This window comes from Lynx canadensis, chromosome A2 (assembly GCF_007474595.2).
Source record: "Lynx canadensis isolate LIC74 chromosome A2, mLynCan4.pri.v2, whole genome shotgun sequence".
Lineage (NCBI taxonomy): Eukaryota > Metazoa > Chordata > Mammalia > Carnivora > Felidae > Lynx > Lynx canadensis.
In genome coordinates, this window is record NC_044304.2 from 91,186,770 (window position 1) to 91,212,044 (window position 25,275).

Here is a 25,275-nt window from a genome sequence, read left to right on the forward strand (position 1 = left end):
AAAGAAAGTTAATAAATTAATTAAAAGCAAAGCAGTACTTGCCTTTTTCCTGCCTTACATCTACCTTTTAACTCTGGATAACTGTGCTAACTGTGTCACGGACTTTTTACTCTCTTACAATTAGAAAAATCTTTCATACATAAATCGTAAAAATAGAAAACATATTGTGATTATAAATAACATAATCTCCTTACCAATGTACCCTGGAATCGTCCTGGCTTCTTATACCATGCTCTGTTGCCTTCCTCTTCACAAACACATAGATGATCCATAAGTCCATTACTATATACAAAACATTTTCCTAACAAAGAAGATCCCAACAGTCAAAACCTACTTCACACAACTATGCTATTTTTACAGATGAACAAATTCAAAGTACAAGGAGTTGACTAGAAAATTATGAAAAGAGATATACCTTTGTTTTCACCTTTTAGGATGAAAAATACATACGCTGATTTGCTTATGACATAGCACTAGTCTCTAAACTCAAAGTAGTGAAAAGTAATAGAGTAAATTTTAAATTTTCAGAATGCAGAAAGCAAATGCACACAGAAATAAATTCTTTTAGGATATATGATGGAATACAGGGGGGAAATAAAGGAGGAAAACCTGTTTTGAAAAGAGAACATGGGTGTACATCCTATTTGACAAGAAGAAAACTGTGGTATACAAGGGAAATTCAGGCAATAAAATTTTTTTTGGACTATACATAAGTGAAACAGACATATAAATAAATAAAAACATACACATAAATCTAATGTACACTTGAAAGTTGCTTAGAGAGTAGATTTTAAAAGTTCTCATCACAAGAAAATGTTAATTGTGTGAGGTGATGGAACACTGACTAAACTTACTGGGTTGATCATTTTGCAATACACACATACATTAATTCATTATGTGGCACACCTAAAACGAATACAATGTTACATGTCAATTATATCCCAATTAGAAAAATACACTATTTAAAAAGGTTCTTCTCACCAATGTAAATTGTGCTATGCTTTGTCCCTTGCTCTCTATTTATACTGCTCAATCTAGACATTCATCAGCTCCCACCTAATTTACTACAACTTTCCCTAATAGCAACTCCTTCCAATTATTGGACTCACTCTAGCTGCCAAAATTACCTTTTCTGTTCAACCATGTATAATTCTGTGAGTTTCATAATATGTAAGTCTAAGTGTCTCCTTCTGCTTTTAAGGATTTCTTAAATGTGTAGGAAACTACCTTCCCTTGTACTCTCCTTTAATCCATGTATACTTTCCTCCATCTGAAATATGCCTATTGTTCATTCCATCTCAGTACTGTGTTCATCAGAGGGGCATCTATGTCCAAGCCAACATTCTCATAGTCCAAGCAATCTGTTTTCTGCTAAACATGTTTGAGGGGCACCTGAATAGCTCAGTTGGTTAAGCATCCGACTTCAGCTTGAGTCATGATCTTGTGGTTCATGGGTTTAGCCCTGCGTCGGGCTCTGTGCTAATAGCTCAGAGCTTGGAGCCTCCTTTGGATTTTGCGTGTTCCTCTCTTTTTCTGTCCCTCCCCACCTTGTACTTTCTCTCTCTCTCTCAAAAATAAATAAACATTAAAAAAAATTTTAACATGTTTAAAATATCATCTTTATAAAATTGTGGAAGATTGATAAAGGAATTGCTATTTTTTTCCCATCTAATAAAAATACATGACTACTCTTTTCAAATTCACATAAACCATACTATCCTGATAAAATAATGATTTCTAAGCACTATATTCACGCACCAGTTGGATGACTGTTGGATGAATATTCTAGGATGGGCAGAACTCTCAGACTAAGGAGGAAGCTAGAGTCTAAGATTCCTTACACTTTTAATTGTGCTCTTGTGAGACACATACTCAAATATTAAATCACCCAATACTTTAATCAGCTATATAAAAGAGTTATAAGTGTTTTATATATATTTGTTTTAGGGCTAGACTCCATCACGTACAACTAAGTACGTGCCAAAAAGCATTTCTGCATGAGGATAAAGAGGCATGAACTTTAAAAAATTAACAAAAAATATTTTTCAAACAAAAATGAATAAAGTAACATTTAAAAACCTAACAAGATTTTCAGGATAACTAGTACACATACCTTTGGAGAATGGGTTCCTTTGTGCTTGCAGTCGAATTTTAACGACATCCAGAGGAGTCACTATGAAGAAACATAAATTTTAATTAATACCTGTAAATTATACAGATATTTGTCCAAATATGACAAAATGTAGCAAATCATACCCCTCTTCATGACTATATGAGTAAGATTATTTATCTCAAAGTGGTTTTAAATGTAACATTCTAATTTTTTGCCCTTGAATTCTGTTTAAAAGAGGATCAATGAGAAGACAATTACTTCTCTCATCACTAAACTATCATTTATAATATTTCTATAATAATTCCATTCCAAACCTAAAATACTAGTATTTTTAAGAAACTACATCATCTAAGGTAAAGAATAAAAGTTTTAGAAGTCTATATAAAAATTTGAGAATAACTCTATTACAAGTAATCAACAATATTAGTTTTTCTAACACATTAAATTTAGCTATATCAAATAAAAACTATAGATAATGAAACAGTGAGTAAGCTAGCCATAAATCGTCTTTACTGTCACATTGTGTTACTCCATTTGGGAATAGCACAGTAAAGGAGAATTGTTTTCATTTGCATGCTATTTTATCCAAGTAGGAAAAAATGCCGAATAGTGGTTGAAGAAACCTTTTCCTTATCTGAGAATGAGGAAGTCACATTAGATTATCTTTAAGGTCTTTACAACACTAACTGAAGCAAGATAGCACATCCAACAGTAATACATTTATATGTGTTCTAATCATCTGCTATCTTCTCTAAATAAACTAGCCATCTATCACCTAACTATATTGTTTGTCTTTCTCTAGAAGAAATAGACTGTAAAAAACAGAAAATGTGGCCAAAGGAATTTAAGAAATTCACTGTTAATGCAAGCAAAAGAAAACGTAACTTGTATTTGTTGCTACCATAAGTTGCCCAAGTTCTAAATCATTCATTATACTCATATTTTATCCTATTTTCTTGTTTCCTTTTAAAAAAAGGCTAATAGGGGCGCCTGGGTGGCGCAGTCGGTTAAGCGTCCGACTTCAGCCAGGTCACGATCTCGCGGTCCGTGAGTTCGAGCCCCGCGTCGGGCTCTGGGCTGATGGCTCAGAGCCTGGAGCCTGTTTCCGATTCTGTGTCTCCCTCTCTCTCTGCCCCTCCCCCGTTCATGCTCTGTCTCTCTCTGTCCCAAAAATAAATAAACGTTGAAAAAAAAAATTAATTAAAAAAAGGCTAATAGTCATAAAAGTTCAATATTGACAGGCACTTCAATATTGGTCTGAGCCCCTGATTTCATAGGTAAAAATGAAGTTCAGAGAGAAGTAGGGACTGTCTCAAACTGCACTCAGCCTAAGAATGGCAAAGACTGTAATAAAATTCAAGTCTCTTGATTCTCTCTCCAGAGTTAGTTTTATGTTACGCTGATGGAGAGATATGATGAAGCATGAATGATAATACTATCATTATTTCAGACAGTAAATTCAAATGGAAATCTATAACAGTTACATAATCTATAACATTAACATTATTTTACCCATTAGTGATGTCAGGATAGCTCCAGTACAAGAGGCAAACATTTGTTGAAGGGGTGTCACTTTGATAATCTGTGGTCCCTCTGATTCAGGATCCATATTTTTAACTGACTAAAGAAAAATCTGTTAAGGAAAATCAAAATTTAAAATAGGAGTTTAATGAAAATACCCTCAGATCTGACTGCTAAAAATTAAATCATCTATAAAAACAGTAGCCAGCATTAATATCAAAGCACGTGCTGTTGACCACAATCAAAAATAAATATATATAAGTTCTACACAAAGGCACTAACTACACAATTGTCATTAATAGAACATGCACTCTGATTTTCCAAAAATGGTAGTGCACTTAAGCTGTGTGAGCAGCATCACATTTGTAAGACAGTTCACAGAGCAGTAAGAATACAGACTCTGGCCATGTAACAGAATGAAGGCACCTGATCAACAAGGCCCAGAATCTGTGTATTTAGCCTCATAAGAACTACGTATATACTCTAATATAGAGCTAGCAAATATATCATTATTTCTGATGCATGCCAAAAGTTGCTCCAAAGGTATAAAATAAAAACACATAATCTTCAAAAGAAGCACTATCTTAGAAAAATTTGATGGGAAAAGCAATATATACTCTTTTCTAAAAAGTCAGTTAATATAAAAAAGTATAAAAACCACTTATAAACCTTTTATTCAAAAATAACCACTAGCAATATAAGGGTATCACCTTTCCAAATGTCTATGTACACACAAATGCATATATAAGTATGTACATGTATATAACATATACACACATGCACCTGCAGATTACACATAATAAATCAAACACGTACAAACATTTGTATACCTGTGTACATGCATCTTTTTAAAAAAAAATAGGTTAATACTATTCATAATGTTTAGTAGCAGTGTGGACCCTTAAAAATACATTACAGACATTGTATCAATAAATATAGATTTATACTATCATTTCTAATACTTTGAGTTTTTGATTGTATTTAATCAGTCTCACATTGTTGGATATTTAGGTCACTGTCAAATTTTCATTATTCATTCACTCATACACTCTTGTATAAATATCCTCATATACATAGTTTTTTGTAGTCTTCCTAGAATTACTATATAAGAAAAAGTAAGCTTACCAGGCTTAACTAAAAACTTGAGATAAATTGCCAAAATGCTTTCCAGAAAGACTGGACCAATTTATACTTTCACTGGAAATAAATGAATTCCTATTAACCCAGAATTTCACCAAACTCACTCACTCTCTCTCTCTCTCTCTCTCTCTCTCTCTCACAAATACACTTTGGTATCACTTATTTTTTTTGTGAACAATTTGAAAGTAGGTTGAATACATCACACCTCTTCATCCTAAAAACCTCAGAATATTCTTAAAAAAATTTTTTTTAATGTTTATGTTTTTGAGAGAGAGAAAGAGAGAGACAGAGCATTAAATCATCTATAAAATGATGGGAGAGGGGTAGAGAGAGAGGGAGGCCACAGAATCTGAAGGAGGCTCCAGGCTCTGAGCTGTCATCACAGAGCCTGACCTGGGGCTCGAAAGCACAAACTGTGAGATCGTGACCTGAGGCGAAGTCAGATGCTTGACCAACTGAGTCATCCAGGTGCCTTACCTCAGAATATTCTTACATTTCACAGTAACATTATCAAATTGAGGAAACTTAATTTAGAGAGTATCCTATGGTTCATATTCCAATTTTATCAATCATCCCAATAATGAACTTCATAAAAATGGTAGTCTTATCATTTCTTCGGACTTTTCTTACTACTCACCTGGTTTAAGTGTTTTCCTCAACTCTATGCTGCAATATTTTGTTTGTAACATCAGTAGCTGAAAATCTGTAGTGAAAAATGAAAGTAATTGTCTTATTTTTTCACACAAGAAAAGGAGAACCTAAGGAAAGGAGTATGTAAAAAAAAACAAAAGACAAATCAACAAATATTTACTGAGTATCCTCTTTTACACACTTTGAGGAATATTGCCACAGTAAATTTATTCTGCTAAAAAAAACCCAAAAACAATTCTAGAACCTGCACACTCTGATTAACCTTAGCATCACTGAGTCAGTAAGATTTTGTGCTGCAAAATTAAGTATTCAGCATTATCTATCTATGAAGTATTTTTTAGGAAAAAAGTTTAATCTAAATCTAAACAATCCACTGGATCTAAGTTCCAATTTATAGGAAATTCAGAGACTCAAGTAACATGGTTAAGAATACCACAAAATAGGAGAAATTGTAATACTCTATAGGACTATTGTCTTGGTTTCAACAAATGAAATTAAGGTGGGAAAAAAGCAGGGGAGGGAGAACTGTTCTAGTATAAGGGAATCTTGTAAGAGTTACCAACCAAATACATCTTGATTCAAATAAATGAAATTTTAAAAGTCAGTTTGAGGGTAAATAAGGAAATCTAAACATCGTCTACATATCAGACATTAAACAATTATTATTGATTTTGTTTGATGAGATAATAGTACTATGGTTATACTAGAAGTGTCTTTTTTTCAATTAGAATTTTTATTTATTTATTTTTAGAGAAAGAGAGAGAATGAGAATGAGAAAGAGAAAGAAAGAGAGTAAGTGTGTGCCATGAAGGGGGAAGGGCAGAGAGAGAGCATCCCAAATGTGGATTACTTTCACAACCGTGAGATCATGACCTGAGCTGAAATCAATAGACACTTAATGGACTGAGCCACCCAGGCACTCCCAGAAGTGTCTTTTTTTTTTTTTAAGAGAGTCACAGTGTAAGTATTATAAAGCTAAAGTGTTATGATAGCTGCAGTTTACAATACTTCAGAACAAATAAATATACTAATGTTAATAATCTGCTGGGGTGCCTGGGTGGCTCAGTCAGTTAAGAGTTTGACTCTTGGATTGAGCTTCACGCTGGGCATGAAGCCTGCTCAGGATTCTCTCTCTCCCTCTACCCTTCCCCTGCTGTGCACACACTCTCAAAACAAACAAACAAACAAACAAACAAACTCCTAAATCTAGGTGGTAAATATACCATAAGTTTTTCACTGTTCTGTATTTTTCTGTATATGGGAAAATTTGAACAATGAAATATTTTTAGTTCCTGAAATTTATGTAGAAACTTCAAGTCCAAGAAAATACTTTTAACATTTGTTTATTTGAACATAGTTAAGTGGAAAAATAATAAACATATGCTAGAATATAGGTGTACTCCTCCTCCAGAAAACTAAAAAGGCCTACAATGCTTTATTTTGACATCCTTTCCAGCAAAGTTGTTAACCTGAATATGCTCAAACCAGAAAAAAGAGTCAAAAAACCTGATATATTTCTAACAATTATATAGAATTATATAGAATGTAAGTCAGAAATTCAGTTGTAACATTTGAGAACTCAGAATTAAGGTTATTGGACTTTTTATTTCTTCTTAATAGAAAAGTATTTTAAAAAAATTATAGCAGCAATTTTTATAAGATCATAATCTACTTAACAATGAGATCTGAAAAATTAGTCTCTTTTTCAATTTATCTGAAAAATAATATGGGAAAAAATGAACAACATAACCACAGATTTGGAGGCAGATGGAGAAAAAGTGGGAAGTAATAATCATTGAGGACTGTCTAGAACTTATAACATTCTCCAGTGTTTTAAATTCCTTACAGTCCTATCATCCTACTTATCTTTTTTCTTTGCATCCTTCTACTCTTCTATTGGGGGAAATGATTTTAACATTAATATATCCTGTAAACTCAGTATATTTCGTAAAGAAATATTCTGCAAGAAAAGCTTTTTCCCCAAGTCCCCCAGCTCCTATTTTTTACACCTTTTCTGCATTCTACACAGTACTTAAGTTGGTATTAATAGTTTGGTATACACCACCAAGGTGATTTTCAAGTGTAAAAGGCAAACATTCTCAAGCATGAATAATGAACGAGCCCTTCTTGGGGCAAGAAATATATTTAATTAGTGACAAAATAATACTCAACCAAACAATGGATGGAGAGGCTTTAGTTAAAGGATTAGGGCAATACCCAAGTTGGAGGACAGTAAATCAACACATACTTCGTATCATCAGAATTTTTAATTTTTTTCAGTCAAATATGTTAACTGCTATCTTTTTTTTAAATTTATGTTATTTTATTTCTGAGAGAGAAAGAGAGAGAGAGAGAGAGAGAGAGAGAGAGAGGGAGAGTGTGTGTGTGTGTGTGTGTGTGTGTGTGTGTGTGAGAGCAGGGGAGGGGCAGAGAGAGGGGGAGACACAAAATCCAAAGCAGGCTCCAGGCTCAGAGCTGTCAGCACAGAGCCTGATGCGGGGCTCGAAATCCCGAATTGTGAGATCATGACCTCAACCGACTGAGCTACCCAGGCGCCCCTAGTTTTACAATTTTAGATCTTATATTCAAATCTTAACCCAATTGGGAGTTGATTTTTGTGTATGGTATAAGAGAAGGGTCAAAGTTCTTTTTTTTCCTTAATATTTATTTATTCTTGAGAGAGAGAGAGAAAGAGAGAAACAGAGTGTGAGTGGGGGATGAGCAGAAAGAGAGGGAGACACAGAATCCAAAGCAGGCTCCAGGTTCTGAGCTGTCAGCACAAAGCCTGACGCACTGCTCAAACTCGTGAATAGAGAGATCTTGACCTGAGCCGAAGTTGGACACTTAACGAAATGAACCACCCAAGTGCCCCCAGGGTCAAAATTCTTATATTGTTAATGTAGTGAAGTTTATCTATCTTTCCCTTTATAGACAATACCTTTTTGTTTCCTCTTTAAGCAATCTTTCCTTACTTAAAAGTCCAAAAAACATATGCCTCCCTAGGTGTGTTGAAGTTGTGCTATTGAACAGATATTAATTCTTTAATGTAAGTGTAATTTTTTATTAAAAAAATGTTTTTGGGGCGCCTGGGTGGCTCAGTCAGTTGAGCGTCCGACTTCGGCTCAGGTCATGATCTCGCGGTCCGTGGGTTCGAGCCCCGCGTCAGGCTCTGTGCTGACTGCTCAGAGCCTGGAGCCTGTTTCAGATTCTGTGTCTCCCTCTCTCTCTGACCCTCCCCCGTTCATGCTCTATCTCTCTCTGTCTCAAAAATAAATAAACGTTAAAAAAAAAAATTTTTTTTTAAAATGTTTTTAATGTTGGGGCGCCTGGGTGGCGCAGTCGGTTAAGCGTCCGACTTCAGCCAGGTCACGATCTCGCGGTCCGTGAGTTCGAGCCCCGCGTCGGGCTCTGGGCTGATGGCTCAGAGCCTGGAGCCTGTTTCCGATTCTGTGTCTCCCTCTCTCTCTGCCCCTCCCCCGTTCATGCTCTGTCTCTCTCTGTCCCAAAAATAAATAAACGTTGAAAAAAAAAATGTTTTTAATGTTTATTCATTTTTTTTAGAAACAGAGCACAAGTCAGGGAGGGGCAGAGAGAGAGGGAGACACAGGATCTGAAGCAGGCTCAAGGCTCTGAGCTGTCAGCAGAGAGCCCCACATGGGGCTTGAACTCATGAACTGTGAGATCACGACCTGGGCCGAAGTCAGTCACTTAAATGACTGAGCCACCTAGGCACCTTTAAGCAGAATTTTTTAAATAGCATGTGAAATAGTGAGCCAACTGCATCATTTTCCAGGTGAAAACAGGTAACTATTTTCTCCAGGTCCAATTACTAAATAATCCCTCTTTTCTCCTCTAAACAGGTGCTTTGTGGAACTGTTTCTAGGCTCTCTATTCTATTCTGTTAAACTTATCCATACTTAAACCTTACCACACTGCATTATTATGTAGTTGTAATAGGCGCTTATACATGTGGTAGGGTAAATCCACCCTACCTGTTCTTCAGAAATGTCATGGCTGTTCTTGGCCCTGTGGTCTCTCATGTAAATTTAAAAATCATCCACAGGGCTCCTGAGTGGCTCAGTCAGTTAAGTGTCTGACTCTTGGTTTTGGCTCAGGTCATGATCTCACAGTTGTGAGATCAAGCCCCTCCACTCAGTGTGGAGCCTGCTTAAGATTCTCTCTCTTCCTCTCCCTCTGCCCCTTCCCTGGCTCATGCTTTTTTTCTTTTCCTCTCTCTTCCAAAAAAATAAAAAATAAGAATAAAGAGAAAGTCAGTCAAAACACTACTGAGTCATCACACAGAAAGACAGCAAGAGGGAAAAAAAGTAACAGAGAATTACAAAAATAACCAGAAAACAATTAACAGATGGCAGTAAGTACACACCTATCAATAAATTACTTCAAATGTAAATGGTCTAAACGCTCAAATCAAAAGACATAGGATGGTGGAATGGATAAAAAACCAAGACTCGGAGCGCCTGGGTGGCGCAGTCGGTTAAGCGTCCGACTTCAGCCAGGTCACGATCTCGCGGTCTGGGAGTTCGAGCCCCGCGTCGGGCTCTGGGCTGATGGCTCAGAGCCTGGAGCCTGTTTCCGATTCTGTGTCTCCCTCTCTCTCTGCCCCTCCCCCGTTCATGCTCTGTCTCTCTCTGTCCCAAAAATAAATAAATGTTGAAAAAAAAAAACAAAAAAAACCCAAGACTCATCTATATGCAGACTATATTTCAGACCTAAAGACACATAAAGAATGAAAGTGGAAGGATGGAAAAAGACACCATACGAACAGAAGCAGAAAAAAAAGGCTGGTATCTGATCTAAGTAAAAACTCAAATCAGATAAAACAGACTTTGAAACAAAGACTGTAATAAGAGACAAAGTATTTACATAATGATAAAGGGGCAATTCAACAAGAAGGTATAACAATTGTTGTAAATATCCACAAGCCCAACACTGGAGCACCTAAATGCATAAAACAAACATTAACAAACATAAAGGGAGAAATTGAGAGTAACACAGTAATAGTAAGGGACTTTAACACCCCGTATATCCATGAATACATCATCCAAGCAGAAAATCAATAAGAAAAATGAACAAAGTCTTTGAACAAGGCATTAGACCAGATGGACCTAACAGGTATATACAGAACATTTAATCCAAAAACACAATACATATTCTTTTTAGATGCACATGGAACATTTCCAAGATAGATCACATTAAGGCCACAAGTCTCAATAAATTTAAGAAAAGTGGAATAACATGCATCTTTTCCAACCACAACAGTATTAAAATAGAAATTAATCACAAGAAAAAAAAAAGAGAAAATGCAAACACATGGAGGCTATACAACATGGCAAGAAACAGCCAATGGTCACCAAGAAATCAGAGGAAATTAAAAAATACGACTAGGGGCGCCTGGGTAGCTCAGTCATTTAAGCACAGACTTCGGCTCAGGTCATGATCTTGCAGTTCACAGGTTCGAGCCCCACGTTGGACTCTGTGCTGACAGCTCAAGCCTAGATCCTCCTTTGGATCCTGTGTCTCCCTAGCTCTCTGCCTCTCCCCCGCTCACACTCTGTCTTTCCCTCTCTCTCAAAAATAAATAAAACATTAAAAAAAATGCTTTTTAAATAAAATAAATAAATAAATACATCTAGACAAAAATATAATGGTCCAAAATCTTTGGGATATACCAAAAGCAGTTCTAAGGTAAGTTGATAACAACAAAGGCCTACCTACAGAAGAAAATTATCAAAAAAATCTAACTTTATACCTAAAGGAATTAGTAAGAACGAAGCCCAAGATGAGTAGGAGGAAGGAAATACTTGAGCATAAATAAATGAAATAAAGACCAGAAAAAGAAAAAAAAATTGATGAGACCAAGAGCTGGTTCTTTAAAAATATAAACAAAATTGATAAAACTCATTTAAAAAAAAAAGACATAATGAGAAATGAAAGAAGAATAGTAACAACTGACACCAGAGAAATACAAAAAAATTCTAAGGGAATACTATAAAAAATTATATGTTTGGAATTTAGACAACCTACAAGAAATGGATAAATTCCTAGAAATATACAGTCTTCCAAAACTGAATAAAGAAATAGAAAATCTGAACAGACCAATTACTAGTAACAAAATGGAATCAGTAATCAAACAACTCCCAACAAACAAAAGTCCATTTAGAGAAGAGTTCACACCTATTGTCCTCAAACTATTCCAAAAAAACAGAGAGGAAAGAAAGTTTCCAAATACATTCTATGAGACCAACAATACCCTGATTCTAAAACCAGACAAAGACACTACAAAAAAAGAAAACTACAGGCCTCTATCTCTGATGAACACAGATGCAAAGGCCCTCAACATAATGTTAGCAAACCACACTGAACAATAAGTTAAAAGGATCATTCACAATGATCAAGTGGGATTTAAGTATGAGTCAATATTCACAAATCCATCACTGTGATATACCACGTCAACAAATGATAAAAATCACAAGATCATTTCAACAGATGCAGAAAAGTATGTGACAAAATCCAACACTCATACATAATAAAAACTCTCAAAAAAGTGGGTTTAGAGGTAACATACCTGAACATAAGAAAGGCTATATATGAAATATCCACAGCAAACATTATTAATAGAGAGCTTTTCCTTATAAATATAGAGCTTTTCCTCTAGCATCAGGAACAAGAAAAGGATGCTCACTCTTGCCACTTTTATTCAACACAGTACTGGAGTCCTAGCTGCAGGAATCAGACAAGAAATAGAAGGCATCCAAATTGGTAAAGAAGTCACTACTTGCAGATGACAGGATACTATATATAGAAAACTCTAAAGACTCACCAAAAAGCTATTAGAATAAATGAATTCAATGGGTACTGAGGAGGGCACCTGTTGGGATGAGCACTGGGTGTTGTATGGAAACCAATTTGACAATAAATTCATGTTAAAAAATAAATAAATAAAATGGTTTAAAAAAAAGAATAAATGAATTCAGTAAAGCTGCAGGATACAAGTTAACATGCAGAAATCAGTAGCATTTCTATACACTAACAATAAATTAGCAAAAACAGAAATTAAGTAAATAATTCCATTTGCAATTATGCCAGAAAGGATAAAATATCTAGGAATAAACTCAACCAAGGAGGTGAAAGACCTGTACTCTGAAAACTATATAACACTGATGAAAGAAATTGTAGGCAACACAACCAAATGGAAAGATATCCCATGCTAATGGATTGGAAGAATATTGTTAAAATGTCTATACTACCTAAAGCAATCTATTGATTGAATGCAATCCCTATTAAAATGGCAAGAGCACTTTTTTTTTTTTTTTGCAGAACTAGAATAGATAATAACAAAATCTGTGTGGAACCATAAAGATCTGGAATACCCAAAGCAATCCTGTGATGGAAGAACAAAGCTGGAGGTATCACATATCACAATCTCAGATTTTAAGATATACTAAAAAGCTGTAATAATCCAAACAGTATGGTAGTGGCACAAAAACAGACACAGATCTGTTGATGGAACAGAACAGAGAGCCCAGAAATAAACCCACACTTAATCAAGTGGTCAATTAAAGTATGACAAAGGAGGCAAGGACAAGATAAACAATGGGGAAAAGACAGTCTCTTCAATAAATGGTGCTGAGAAAACTGGACAGCTACATGCAAAAGAATGAAACCGGACCACTTTCTTACACCATACACAAAAATAAACTCAAAATGGATTAAAGACTCATATGGGAGACCTGAAACCATAAAACTCCTAGAAGGAAATGTAGGCAGTAATTTCCTTGACATCAACCATAGCAACATTTTTGTAGAGGTCTCCTCAGGGAAGGGAAATAAAAGCAAAAATAAACTATTAGGACTATACTAAAATAAAAAGCTTTTACATGGCAAAGGAAACCCATCTTTAAAAGGCAATATATTAAATGGGAAAAGATATATGCAAATGATTACCCAATAAAGGGTTAATATCCAAAATATAAAATGAACTTATACAACACCAAAAACATAATTGATAGGATTTAAAAAATGGGCAGAAACCCAGATAGACATTTTTCTAAAGAAGACATACAGATGGCCCCAGACGTATGAAAAGACGCTCAACATCACTCACCATCAGGGAAATGCAAATCAAACCACCAAGAGATATACCTTACCCATCAGAATGGCTGAATCAAAAAGATAAGAAACAACAAGTACTGGCAAGGATGTAGGGAAAAAGGAACCCCTGTGCACTGTTGGTGGAAATGTAAATTGGTGTAGCTACTGTGGAAAACAGTATGGAGGATCCTCAAAACTTTAAAAAAAGAAGTACCATAGGATGCAGTAATTCCACTTATTGGGTATTTCTCTAAGTAAACAAAAACACTAATTCAAAAAGATATATGCACCCCTATGTTTATTGCACTCTTACTTACAATAGCCAAGATATGGAAGCAACCCAAGTATCCACCAACAGATGAACTTATAAGAAGACATGGTGAATATATACATATACGTAAATGTACATAAAGAACCATTACTGAGCCATTTGTAACAACACAGATGGACCTAGAGGGTATTATGCTAATTGAAATACATCAGAGAGACAAATACGATTTCACCTATGTGTGAAACATTAAAAAAAAAAAAACCAAATAAACAAAAAGCATAAACAGACTCGTAAGTACAGTGCAGTGATGGCTGCCAGAGGGAGTGGGTGGGGAATAGGCAAAATGGGTGAAGGGGAGTGGGAGATACTCTTTCAGTTATGGATTGAATATGGTACTGGGATACAGAATATAAAGAAACAGGAAATAACCACTAATGGTATTGTGATAGGATTCTATGATATTATATGGTAGCTACCTATACTTCTGGTGAACATAGCATAACATATAGATACAAGATACTACTTCACAGCAGTAAGAAGGGCATAATTTCAAAAAATGAAAAATAAAAAAAACATTAAGTGCTGATGAATGATGAGTATGTGGACAAATGGGAAACCTTTTACATACACTGGAGGGAATGTAAAATCATGCAGCCACTGTAGAAAAGTTTGACAGTTTCTCAAAATGTTAAACACAGAATTTTCATATGACCAAGCAATTCCACCACTAGATATATACCTGGAAGAACTAAAACCACAGCCTAACAAAACCTTGTACACAAATATTCAGAGCATTATTATTCATAACAGCCAAAAGTGGAAACAATTTGAATGCTCAACTGAGAAATAAATAAACAAATGTGGTGTATCCTTACAAGGGAATTCTATCCAATCAAAAAAAAAAAAATAATGAAGTACTAATACATGCTATATCATGGGTAAACCTTGAGAAAACGTTATACTAAATGAGAGAAGCCAGACACAAAAAGACATATTTTATGATTCTATTTATATGAAACTTTCATAATTGGCAAATATGTAGACAGCAGATTCATGGTTGCCAGGGGTTGAGGAGAGGGGGATTAGGGGAATGACTGCCTAATGGCTATCAGCTTTCTTTTTAAAGTTTTAAAAATGCCCTGGAATTAGATGGCGTTGATGATTGCATAAGAATATAAATACACCCAAAGTCACAAAATTATACATTTTAAAATGGTGAATTTTATGTTGTATAAATTTCACCTCAATTTTTTTAAAAACTAGGTGAGGTATTTCTTCACTCTCACAGACTAGGATGCAACTGAGGCTTCTATACATTGCTGGAGGGCAGAGTTAAAAACTTCAGTAATTTCCCATGGTGTTAAACATTCAGTAAATATATGATCCAGCAATTCCAAGAAAAATAAAAACATATGTCCACAAAAGGACCTGTATACAAATGTTCATACCAGCATTATTCATAACAGTCAGAGGTGAGAAGAAACCATCCAAATATAAATCACCAGGTACACTATATTCACACCATGGGATACTACTCAGTGATAAAAAGGAATAAACTATTGTTACATATAGCAACATGGATAAATCATAAAAGGTTTATTTTATGCAAAATAATTCAGAGTTACAACATATAAATTATATGACTTCACTTATATTAGGTTGAAATATAGGAAAAACTATGCTAATAGAAGCCAGAGAACTGGTTACCTCTGATGGGATGAGAAAACGGAATGAAGAATGAAATAACCTTCTAAAACAGAAATGTTCTGTATCTTGATTTTAGAATAAATTACATGGATATACGTATTTATTAGAATTCATCCTGTATGCTTAAAATGTGTGCATTTTATTGTATATGGATTATCAGGAATACAGAAGTCTCCCCTCATCTGCCAGGGGATACATTTCAAGACCCCCAGTGGATGCCTGAAACCTCATATAGTAACAAAGTCAATGTATACTGTTTTTTCCTATACATACACACCTATCATAGTTTAATTTATAAATTAGGCATATTGAGAAATTAATAATAACTAAAAACAGAATTATAACAATATACTGTAATAAGAGTTATGTGTATATGGTCCCTTGCTCTTTCAAAAGATCTTACTATACTGTACTCATCCTTCTTGTGATTATGTGAGATGATAAAATGATCTGATGAAGTGAGGTGAACGAAGTAGTGTTAGGCTACCACTGACCTTCTGACAATAGATCATTAGGAAGATCATCTGCTTCTGGACCATGCAGATAAGGGACTACTATATTATAGAAATTTAAAAAATTTACATAAGGAGAATTCTATGGGGTCTTATGTAAACCTTTCTCACTGATCATAGCACACTGTAGGTGCTCAATCAATACATAAGGAAAGAAATGAGATAAATATGTAGACTATTTTATAGTCATGGCCAAATAGTATGTATGTATCCTGTATGACCCTTAAGGAATTTACAATCTAGTTCAGAACATGATGTATCACTTATGAACCAGCTTATTATCCTCCTATAGATGCCATAGCAGCCTCTGAATTATACTGTCTCAAGGGAATCCACTTTCAAATTCTGAATCTTCCTGTCTTGCTAATTCTCCATTTTTTTACCCTTCACTGAGGTTGTGTTCAAGGACATGATCCACTTAATTTTCCCTGGTTTTCCAGCCCACCCTCACTTGAGACATGGACCACACCTATCAGTGCCACACCTATCTTTTCATATGCTTAGCCTATGAAACTAAAAACATAATCTTCAAAAACCCCTAAATTCTCCAATTCACCAGGATATTGAGATTATAAAATGTGAAAATTAAATTTAAAAGATAGCAAGAGAACACATTTCAAAAGATGATATACCAACAGTTAACAAATGAATCAAATACGAATATTGCTGAAGGCCTCAAATTAGCAGGAGATAAAGGCTCAATCTAAGCTAGGCTTGGTATGAACAGAGAAGAGGAACAGGTGGAGTCTTAAGCAAAAGAAAGAAAATAGGAAAGTGATGACTATTATAGAAGAATGGACAAATTCATTCATTTGCCTAGGCTCTAGAATTAAAAAAAAATTAAATCTGGATATGTGAGAGGTAGTCTGAAAAAGATTAGGCCTCATTTCATAATCACAAAAATTGTAGGGTAGATTGAGCAGATACAGTCTTCATTTACAAATGAGGAAACTGCCTAAGGTAATAAAACTTCTTAGGAACAGAGTCAATACTGAGTGGAATTCATTTCTCCTGATTCACAGCCAAATGTTCATTTAATTAGACCATGATTCTGCTCAATGTTCTACAACTTGGCTTAATAAAACTCTAAACTTTAAAAAAAATTTTTTTAATGTTTATTTATTTTTGAGAGAGAGAGAGAGAGAGCAAGAGCACGAGCGGGGCAGGGGCAGAGAGAGAGGCAGACACTGAATCCGAAGCAGGCTCCAGGCTCTGAGCTGTCAACACAGAGCCCAACCTTAGGCTTGAACTCAGGAGCAGTGAGATCATGACCTGAGCTAAGGTCAGCTGCTTAACTGACTGAGCCACCCAGGCGCCCCTGCTTAATAAAACTCTTTAAACAAACTTCTCACACAAATAACCTTGCCCCCTTCCCCATTCAGTTCTTCTTGAATGTATACCCTTCACCTGAAGCATACCCTAAGATATACTGTAGCATAAAGTTTATCATCTTATCAACAGCCTGATTACTGACATGATAGGCAAGGGGGTTTCTATGCATACAGGGCATAGACACATGACCAAATCTTTTCTGTAGCTACTGAAAGATTTGAGCTCCAAAAATATTTTTAAATTAACCTTGAGTTACAGATTAGAAACTTATTAACACCAGTAAAACAGACTTTCTCCTTATTCATAGCTTGTCATTATCACCTATAATGAAGTAAAGGGTGTGTCTAAAACCATATGGTACAACTGTTACTGTTTCCTCATTATTATAAATAAGAAAGGTAACTCAGTTTTCACTAGAACATAAAATGAGCTTCATTTTTTTATTTTCTTGAATAGAAATATGTTTAAATATTTCCCATATCCCCTAAACTTTCCAAAGACCCTATTTTCCCTTCCTATCACTTTAATTCCCTACACTAATTTTTTCAAGAGTACACTGAACCTGTCTCCACATCAAGGCCATTGTTTTTCTCTAGTACTTAACCTGAGTCATCTACTGACAGGCCTATTTTTCAAGTCTTGGCCTTCTTGAAATCTTGAAGATGGAGGAGCTGGTGTAGAGTTCACCAGAACGATAGCCCTTACTAAGCTCTCTGTGGTACTAGTTAAGCTTTGAAAAATGTTTCATTTCATCCTCATAATATTTCAGAAGTATTAATCACAGCCTTTTCAAAGATTAAAATTAAGGTTCAAAACTACCCAAAGCCAGACAGTGAAGACTGCATGAGCCCAATGTTTGTAATTCTGTGACTTCTGGGAAGTTTCGTTCCCAATTCTCTTCCCACCTCTACGACCTTTTCTCCATCTTTCTCACTATTTCATCATGGTCTGCTCATCACTCCTTCTCTTATTTCACATGCCCTCCTGGGTAATGTCATTTCCTCAAATGACTTTCCTTAAAGTCATTCCTTAAATGACTTTAACTGCATTCTATATTCGTGTTTCTCAATCCTAAAGTTTTTAATAAACATAAAAATCTTGTGCTCTTTCTGTAGTTTTACATTTTGGAAACAGGTTGTTTCCCTCAAACAGAAATTCTCATGTTGAATGCTTTGTTCAAACTATACCTCCATCTGCCTCCCAAGATCTGATAACCTCTTCCACATCACCCTCTGGCTGAGGGTGTCTAGGTCTCTCAAACCAATCTTTTCCCTCTCTCCCACCCCCCACCCCCCATCTCTCCTACCTTACAAACAAGTATTGCCGATTGGTAGTATAGTTTCATGATTCTCTCTCTCCCCAGGTCCTTCAACCTAAAGCCATCCACAACTGAACTCTCATTTCCCTTAGCAAACCTGAACCACCTCTTTGTATTCTCCATTTTGGTTAAGGGTTATTACAATCCTATGCTTCAAGGTACCTATCGGTGAAACGGTGATATTGGCACTAACCTCCCCGACCTCCACTAGTTCGAAAATCAACCATTATACAATGAGTGACTATTATGGCCAGATGTTAATGAATGCAAAATGGTACACGATTCAATCCTTTTCCTCCTTCACAAGTTTACAAGCAGTAACAAACCCAAAATAATTTTTTTGTGAAGCGTTTTCCCACTTACAAAATTATTTCACTTTAGAACATATTTTAATGTAATCCTTTCTGTAATCCCATTATTATCCCCATGTTACAAGTAAAAAAACTGGCACTCAAAGGGATTAAGTAATTTAACCAAAAGTTACACGCTGCTAAGTGGCCGGTCCAGACCCCAAACCCTAAAGCTTGAGATTTCAAAGTCCATTTTCTATTATTGTTGAAATAAACTCCACAAAACGAAAACAGAGACCAAATGAGCAGCACACAGTCAAGTACCAAATGGCACAAGGCGACGTGAACTCGCTCTAGGCTGCGAGTCGCCAGGCCCGACCTTCGCTCCGACGCCCCCCTCCCCCCACAGGCTGCTCCCTCCCTGGAAGTCCCTCTGCGGCCTGGCCTGTCTCCGGCCGGCTGGGTCGGCGATGACCGCAGGAAAACCTCGCTCCGTGACTCGGGGCGCGCCGGGCAGAGGCTGCCGCTGCCAACCAGCCGGGCCTGGCGGGAGGCTGAGTCCTAGTTCGGCCGCAGCCACCACGCCTCCAGCCTCCGGGACAGTCGACCCGTGGGCAAGGAGCGTACCTGGTGAAGGAGGAAGCTGGAGGGCTAGCGGTCCCGGCAGTCTTAGTAGGCGGGAATGACCCTGGTGGAGGGTTGGGCTGGCCACCTGGGCTAACTGCATTCACTACTTTTGGTAAACAAGGAGCCACAAGGACTCCACGGTAGCGGTGGGACCCAAAGCCACCGGCGGAGAGCGGTAACCGCTGGCCTGGAAGACACAGATATGGGGGAGGGGCGAGGGGCGGAGACGCGGCCCGTGGGGGCGGGGCGCGCAGCGCCAGGAGGCAGGCACGTGGGGGCGCGGCGCGCGGCGTGAGAGAGGGCGGGGCGCGCGTATGGGCGCCGCGGCCGCGTGACGCGTTTTCAAATCTTCAACCGCCGCAGCCCACTCGTTTGTGCTTTACCTCTTCCTCCTCCGCGCCTTGGAGCCGAACCCGGCCCCGGAAACCCGGACGGTAGACGCGGCATCTCTGCTGCGTGGGTGTGGTAGTCTGCGGAAGGGAAGAGGCGACCCGCGGATAAATCGGCCTCGACGCGCTGTGTTTTCGTGGCCGCCCGGCGCGACACTCTCCCAAACCCAGTATGTAGGTGCCGGGCGGCTGCCATGAACTCCGTAGCCATGAGGATCCACAGCAAAGGACATTTCCAGGGTATGAAGCCCCTCCCCCGCCCCCGCAGTCCCTTTAATCCTTCCCTCTCCTCGTGGTTCCACCTTTGATTCTCTGGAGTTCTCCCCCCGGGGGTCTCTGCTCCTTTTCTTTTATGGCTCGTGCGTCCTTCTCTGTGGCCTGAAGGAAGGCTCTGTCCAGGGCTTTGCCTCAGAAAGGGAACGGATCCTATCCAGGCCCCTCGCACTGCTCATGCTCTAGCCGCAGCCCCAGGTTCCCGGTTGTGCCGTTGATTGTACAACCAGGAAACAATGTGCGGACCCGGGACCTCGCCGAGCCTCGGACAGATGCTGAGACTCAGTTCAGGCCCTTTGAGGCTGCCGCCGAGCCCTCTATTTGAAAGCAGAGGTGTTCGTGGCTTTTAAGTTCCTGATTAAATTGGGTGGCTGTGGGTGGGTTTTTGGTCTTTTTGAATTTATTTTTCACTCATAAAGTTGAGGAATAGTATTTGTATTTCAAATACACCTTTGCTGTTTCAGCATTATAGACAAACAGATTTTCATTTTCGATGACTTTGTATGGTAGGTGCATTGCATCCTCCCAAGATTTTCTTTTTAATGTGCCTAGTATATGTAGTAGTACGTGTATAGGAATCTCCATCTTACGAAAGGATTGTATTCTGAAAGTTAATTTTTAAGGCAATTGTTTCGATCTCAGATGCTTTCAGGGGAAATAATGAAGTGAATGGTGATTTGGGTCTTAAAATGTACTATTGAGTTCTTAATATATAGACAAACTCTATAGGAAACTAAACTTTGGCATCTTGAGGATTAGGTCATCGTGGGTAACAGGTTTCTTGTATTGGAAAGTGTTAAACATTTTAAGCCCCAATTTTGAGTGTTCAACAAAATGGCAGATGCTCCATAAATATGTGTGAGTAAATAGCTCATGGAGTTTACATCCTAAGGAGGAAAATCTTTCAAAAGGGTTTTATGTAGTTTCCACCGAAGTACATAAAAATATGAACAAATGCATAAATATTTCCTGCAGATTCAACTTTTGGCTAGAACAATAATTATTCTACAATATCTGTGAAAATAAGTATGGTATTTTGGTTTTATATTAGGTGGTACTACAAAGAAATATGTTAAAATGCTATTGAGTGGAGGTGCCTAGCTCAGGCGGTTAAAGCCTCTGACTTTGGCTCAGGTCACCATCTCACGGTTCATGGGTTTGAGCCCAGGTTCCGGCTCTGTGCTGACATCTCAGAGCCTGGAGCCTGCTTCTCATTCTGTCTCCCTCTCTCTACCCCTCCCCTGCTTGTGCTCTGTCTCTCTTTCTCTCTCTCTCTCTCTCAAAGATGAATAAACATTAAAAATGATTTTTAAAAAGTGCTATTGAGTGTTTAATTGGCGGGATTATAAAGATTTTTTTCTCCTCTGTGGTATAATGTTCTATAAGAAATAATTTTAAAATAGTAGAAATTTTTTTGTCTGTATAAAACATCTAATTCTACGTTTTTTAAACAACAGGTGGAATCCAAGTCAAAAATGAAAAAAACAGATCATCTTTAAAATCTATGAAAACTGATAACAAACCAGAAAAATCCAAATACAAGCCACTAGGGGGAAAAATATTTTACATTGACTTACCTTCTGTCACCGTATCTGAAAAACTGCAAAAGGACATTCAGGATCTGGGAGGGGTAAGTCAAAACTATACATTTTGACAAAGGAATAATTTGTGACTAATACTTTCTACTGTGAAATCGTTGAAGATACTCATTTTGGGAAACATAATCATGTAATCACCAAGCTTAAAATTTTTTTTTTTTTTTTAAAGTATCTTTTTTTCAACGTTTATTTATTTTTGGGACAGCGAGAGACAGAGCATGAACGGGGGAGGGGCAGAGAGAGAGGGAGACACAGAATCGGAAACAGGCTCCAGGCTCTGAGCCATCAGCCCAGAGCCTGACGCGGGGCTCGAACTCACGGACCGCGAGATCGTGACCTGGCTGAAGTCGGACGCTTAACCGACTGCGCCACCCAGGCGCCCCAAGCTTAAAATTTTTATGAGTTGTTCATCATCAATGAAAAATTATTTGTTTTTACCTATTGTAGCATAATAGAACTTTTAGGTTTCTGTGATTAATGTAAAGTTCACGAAGTTTGAGAACTGTGACTCCCTTGGCCTGGTGGAACCTCTGCTTGCGTTCTCATTATTATGTTGGTATGTCCTCCAGAGAGCAGCAGCTCCTTGATTGTGATTTTTAGGGAGCTACATAAATCTGTCTGGACTAGCATAACAGTAAGAATGTCATTTACAGAACAAGGAAAAAAACCTCTGCAAACCACAACGAGTTAAAATTAACTCTCAGTGGTAACAGTCTCAACAGAATGAATGTCATTAAGAGAACAATTTTGGGTTAACAATTTTGAAAGCCCTCTTTCCTACCTTACGCTTTGACTAAATGATTAAATAATTAGAAAGTTTGAGGAAAATTCTAAGATTTTCTTAGGAATAAGGTTAACACTGGGCAAATTTTAGCAAAGTGAGGTTAAGAAGTCGTGAATTTCTTTCTTAATTCGTCCTATTTAAAAAAAGTTTTGTGCTGCACTTTGAGTTTGTTGAGGTTAATACCTTTGAATAAGCGAAAGAATCCTGGCATTTCTAGAACAAATTTGCAGAGGAACATGTAACAAGTTTCTTGGAATTGTTTGTTGGTGTGATATTTACTTATTTATCTTTGAAAAGCTGTTCTACTTTGTTACTCATGTTATTAAAACATTGTCACATTTGTCATAGCAGTAACGTGTCATAATGACCCTATGACTGCATTCCTAAAGATCATGTCTTATAGGCCTGCCACCTTGGAATAAAGACTCCTTCGTTTTAGATAGTAAGTACTTAAGCATCCAGGGAAGTGAAATGACTGGCCCAGTACAGGATCAGCCTAATTCCCAGACTGACATGCTGCTACACTATTCTGTTCCTTTAGGAATTAATGGCTACAAAGTAGCTTTCTGGTTTAGTTTCACAGCTTTCTCAAATATGAATAACCCATTAACTTACATGATATAAATCAGTGATTTTAGACTTGTATTTTTAGCAGTAGAACTCTTCAAGCAAAATCATTCAGAAGTCCACAGTGTATAAAGCCAGTAAAAAGAAAACTGTTCTATATAAAACCGCACTTACGGTTAGTGCAGGGATGCTTGCTCTGCCCCCTTTCTCTCTCATTCCTACAGCAGTTCCTGAGGCACTTGCAAGAAACAAGTTTTGGATTAACTTAGCCATTTGATAATAGTTGGGTTTTATACAATTCAAATTTTATCCTTAAATGGTTTGAAGTAGACCAATGAAGTGAAGATTATATTAAGAGCATAAATTTCCAGATTTTTTCCCTCAAGCTGTGGATTTTCAACTAAACTTAATTTATTAACTTTTTTTTAATGTTTGTTTATTTTTGAGAGAGAGAGAGAGAGACAGAGTATGAGCGGGAGAGGGGCAGAGAGAGAGAGAGAGAGGGGAAGACACAGAATCCAAAGTAGAATCTAGGTTCTAAGATGTCAACACATAGCCCGACGAGGGCTCAAACCCACAAACTGCGAGACCATGACCTGAGCCACAGTTGGACTCTTATCCAACTGAGCCACCCAGGCGCCCCTGATTTATTAGCTTTAAAAAAAAAAATTTTAGGGGCGCCTGGGTGGCTCAGTCGGTTAAGGGGCCGACTTCGGCTCAGGTCATGATCTCGCAGTCCGTGAGTTTGAGCCCCACGTCGGGCCCTGTGCTGACAGCTCAGAGCCTGGAGCCTGTTTCAGATTCTGTGTCTCCCTCTCTCTGACCCTCCCCCGTTCATGCTCTGCCTCTGTCTCAAAAATAAATAAACATTAAAAAAAATTAAAAAAAAAAAATTTTTATCAAGTTATGATATCTCCCCCACACTATCTTTCCAATAATTTAGTGATGTCCTGATTTCTGTTCTTAGCACTTTACCACTTTTACCATTAAAAAAAAAAACTATGGTAATGGTCATCTTTTACATGAACTATAAAAGAATCTTGACCTCTAGACAGAGTTTTAGGGCTCAACGTTAAGGAATATTTAGTTGAATAGATATTCCTTGAAAGGCTGATGCTTTTTAATGCATTTTTTAGGATTACTTAGACCCTTTTCATTTTGTAATTGATCTTCAGATTATTACCAGTGGTTTTTTTTCTGTACTTGTCCACTTTATGAATTTGTTTTGTCTACTCTTAATGAAAACATACCCCATTTATCTAGAGAGTACACTTCTGAGACGTTCAACCACTGAAAACACAGCAGTGAAGTCTGACCTATTGGGGAAATATCTTCTGGTAGTGGCAAGGAATATAGCTGTTATAAAACCATCTAAAAAAGACATGGAACCAACCATATTTAGGCCCATATTTAAACATTTTGTGCCAAAATAAAGCAGTTGGAGAAGAACAGAGATGTAAGGACAAATGCCATATCATGAACTTTGAGGACAGAGTTCCTTATCTGATGTTCACTGTAACCTTCAGTGACTCAAAAATAAGTTTTGAGTTTACTCTTGAAAAGACCTAAATTCAGCAACAGCTAATAAATTGAAGACTGATGAAACTAAATCAATTCTATAGGGCATGGTATTAAGTGTTTTGGTAGATTCAAAAATGAGTCTTAAGTCCATCCTGCCTTCAACTTCTGATCTTGGTAGAGATTACATGGGCACAATTAATTGTAACACAACATACAGTGTCAACAGGAGGGAGAAATTACTTCCAATAGAGAAATTTTGGAAGCTGTTTTGCAGACCCAATTTTAACTCTGCTTTGAAGACTGATTATAATTTGGGCATGTGCAAATTCATTACAGAATTGTTTCACTGGTGTCTTTCATATACCAACACTATTTTAGCTGCTGGGGATGCAAAAATAAGTAAGATGTACTCTACTGCGCTTAGTCTTTGGGAATATGAGACACCTAAATCATTTACAATATAGCATTGTCCGTGTCTAACAGAAATTATGTTGAAATTGCCATTAGAATACAGAGAAGAAAATGATTAACTTTGCCTTCAGAAATCAT

At 37.2% G+C, this 25,275-nt stretch overlaps 2 protein-coding genes across 6 annotated transcripts in view; one reads left to right on the plus strand and one right to left on the minus strand.

The window, feature by feature from the left end:
- The window catches only part of SLC25A40 (solute carrier family 25 member 40), a 69,577-nt gene extending 49,789 nt beyond the window's left edge, over window positions 1-19,788 (minus strand). For both annotated transcript variants that reach the window (XR_003967147.1, XM_030307897.1), the window contains exons 1-5: window positions 19,595-19,788; window positions 5,412-5,477; window positions 3,626-3,746; window positions 2,114-2,173; window positions 195-301 (exon numbers count right to left, since the gene is read on the minus strand). Coding sequence is in view for 1 of the 2 variants with exons in the window: in XM_030307897.1 (XP_030163757.1) it covers window positions 195-301; window positions 2,114-2,173; window positions 3,626-3,722 (264 nt within the window). In the remaining variant the exon portion in view is untranslated. The remainder of the gene's footprint in view (window positions 1-194; window positions 302-2,113; window positions 2,174-3,625; window positions 3,747-5,411; window positions 5,478-19,594) is intronic.
- Window positions 19,789-19,948: 160 nt separating this feature from the next.
- Window positions 19,949-25,275, plus strand: part of DBF4 (DBF4 zinc finger) — a 31,793-nt gene continuing 26,466 nt past the window's right edge. For 2 of the 4 annotated variants that reach the window (XM_030307901.1, XM_030307902.1), the window contains exon 1: window positions 21,750-21,886. In XM_030307901.1, the coding sequence (XP_030163761.1) occupies window positions 21,761-21,886 (126 nt within the window). In that variant the 5' untranslated portion in view covers window positions 21,750-21,760. Of the gene's footprint in view, window positions 20,224-21,713; window positions 21,887-25,275 lie in introns of those variants that run through there. The other 2 variants (XM_030307900.2, XM_030307898.2) reach the window with 2 other exon arrangements.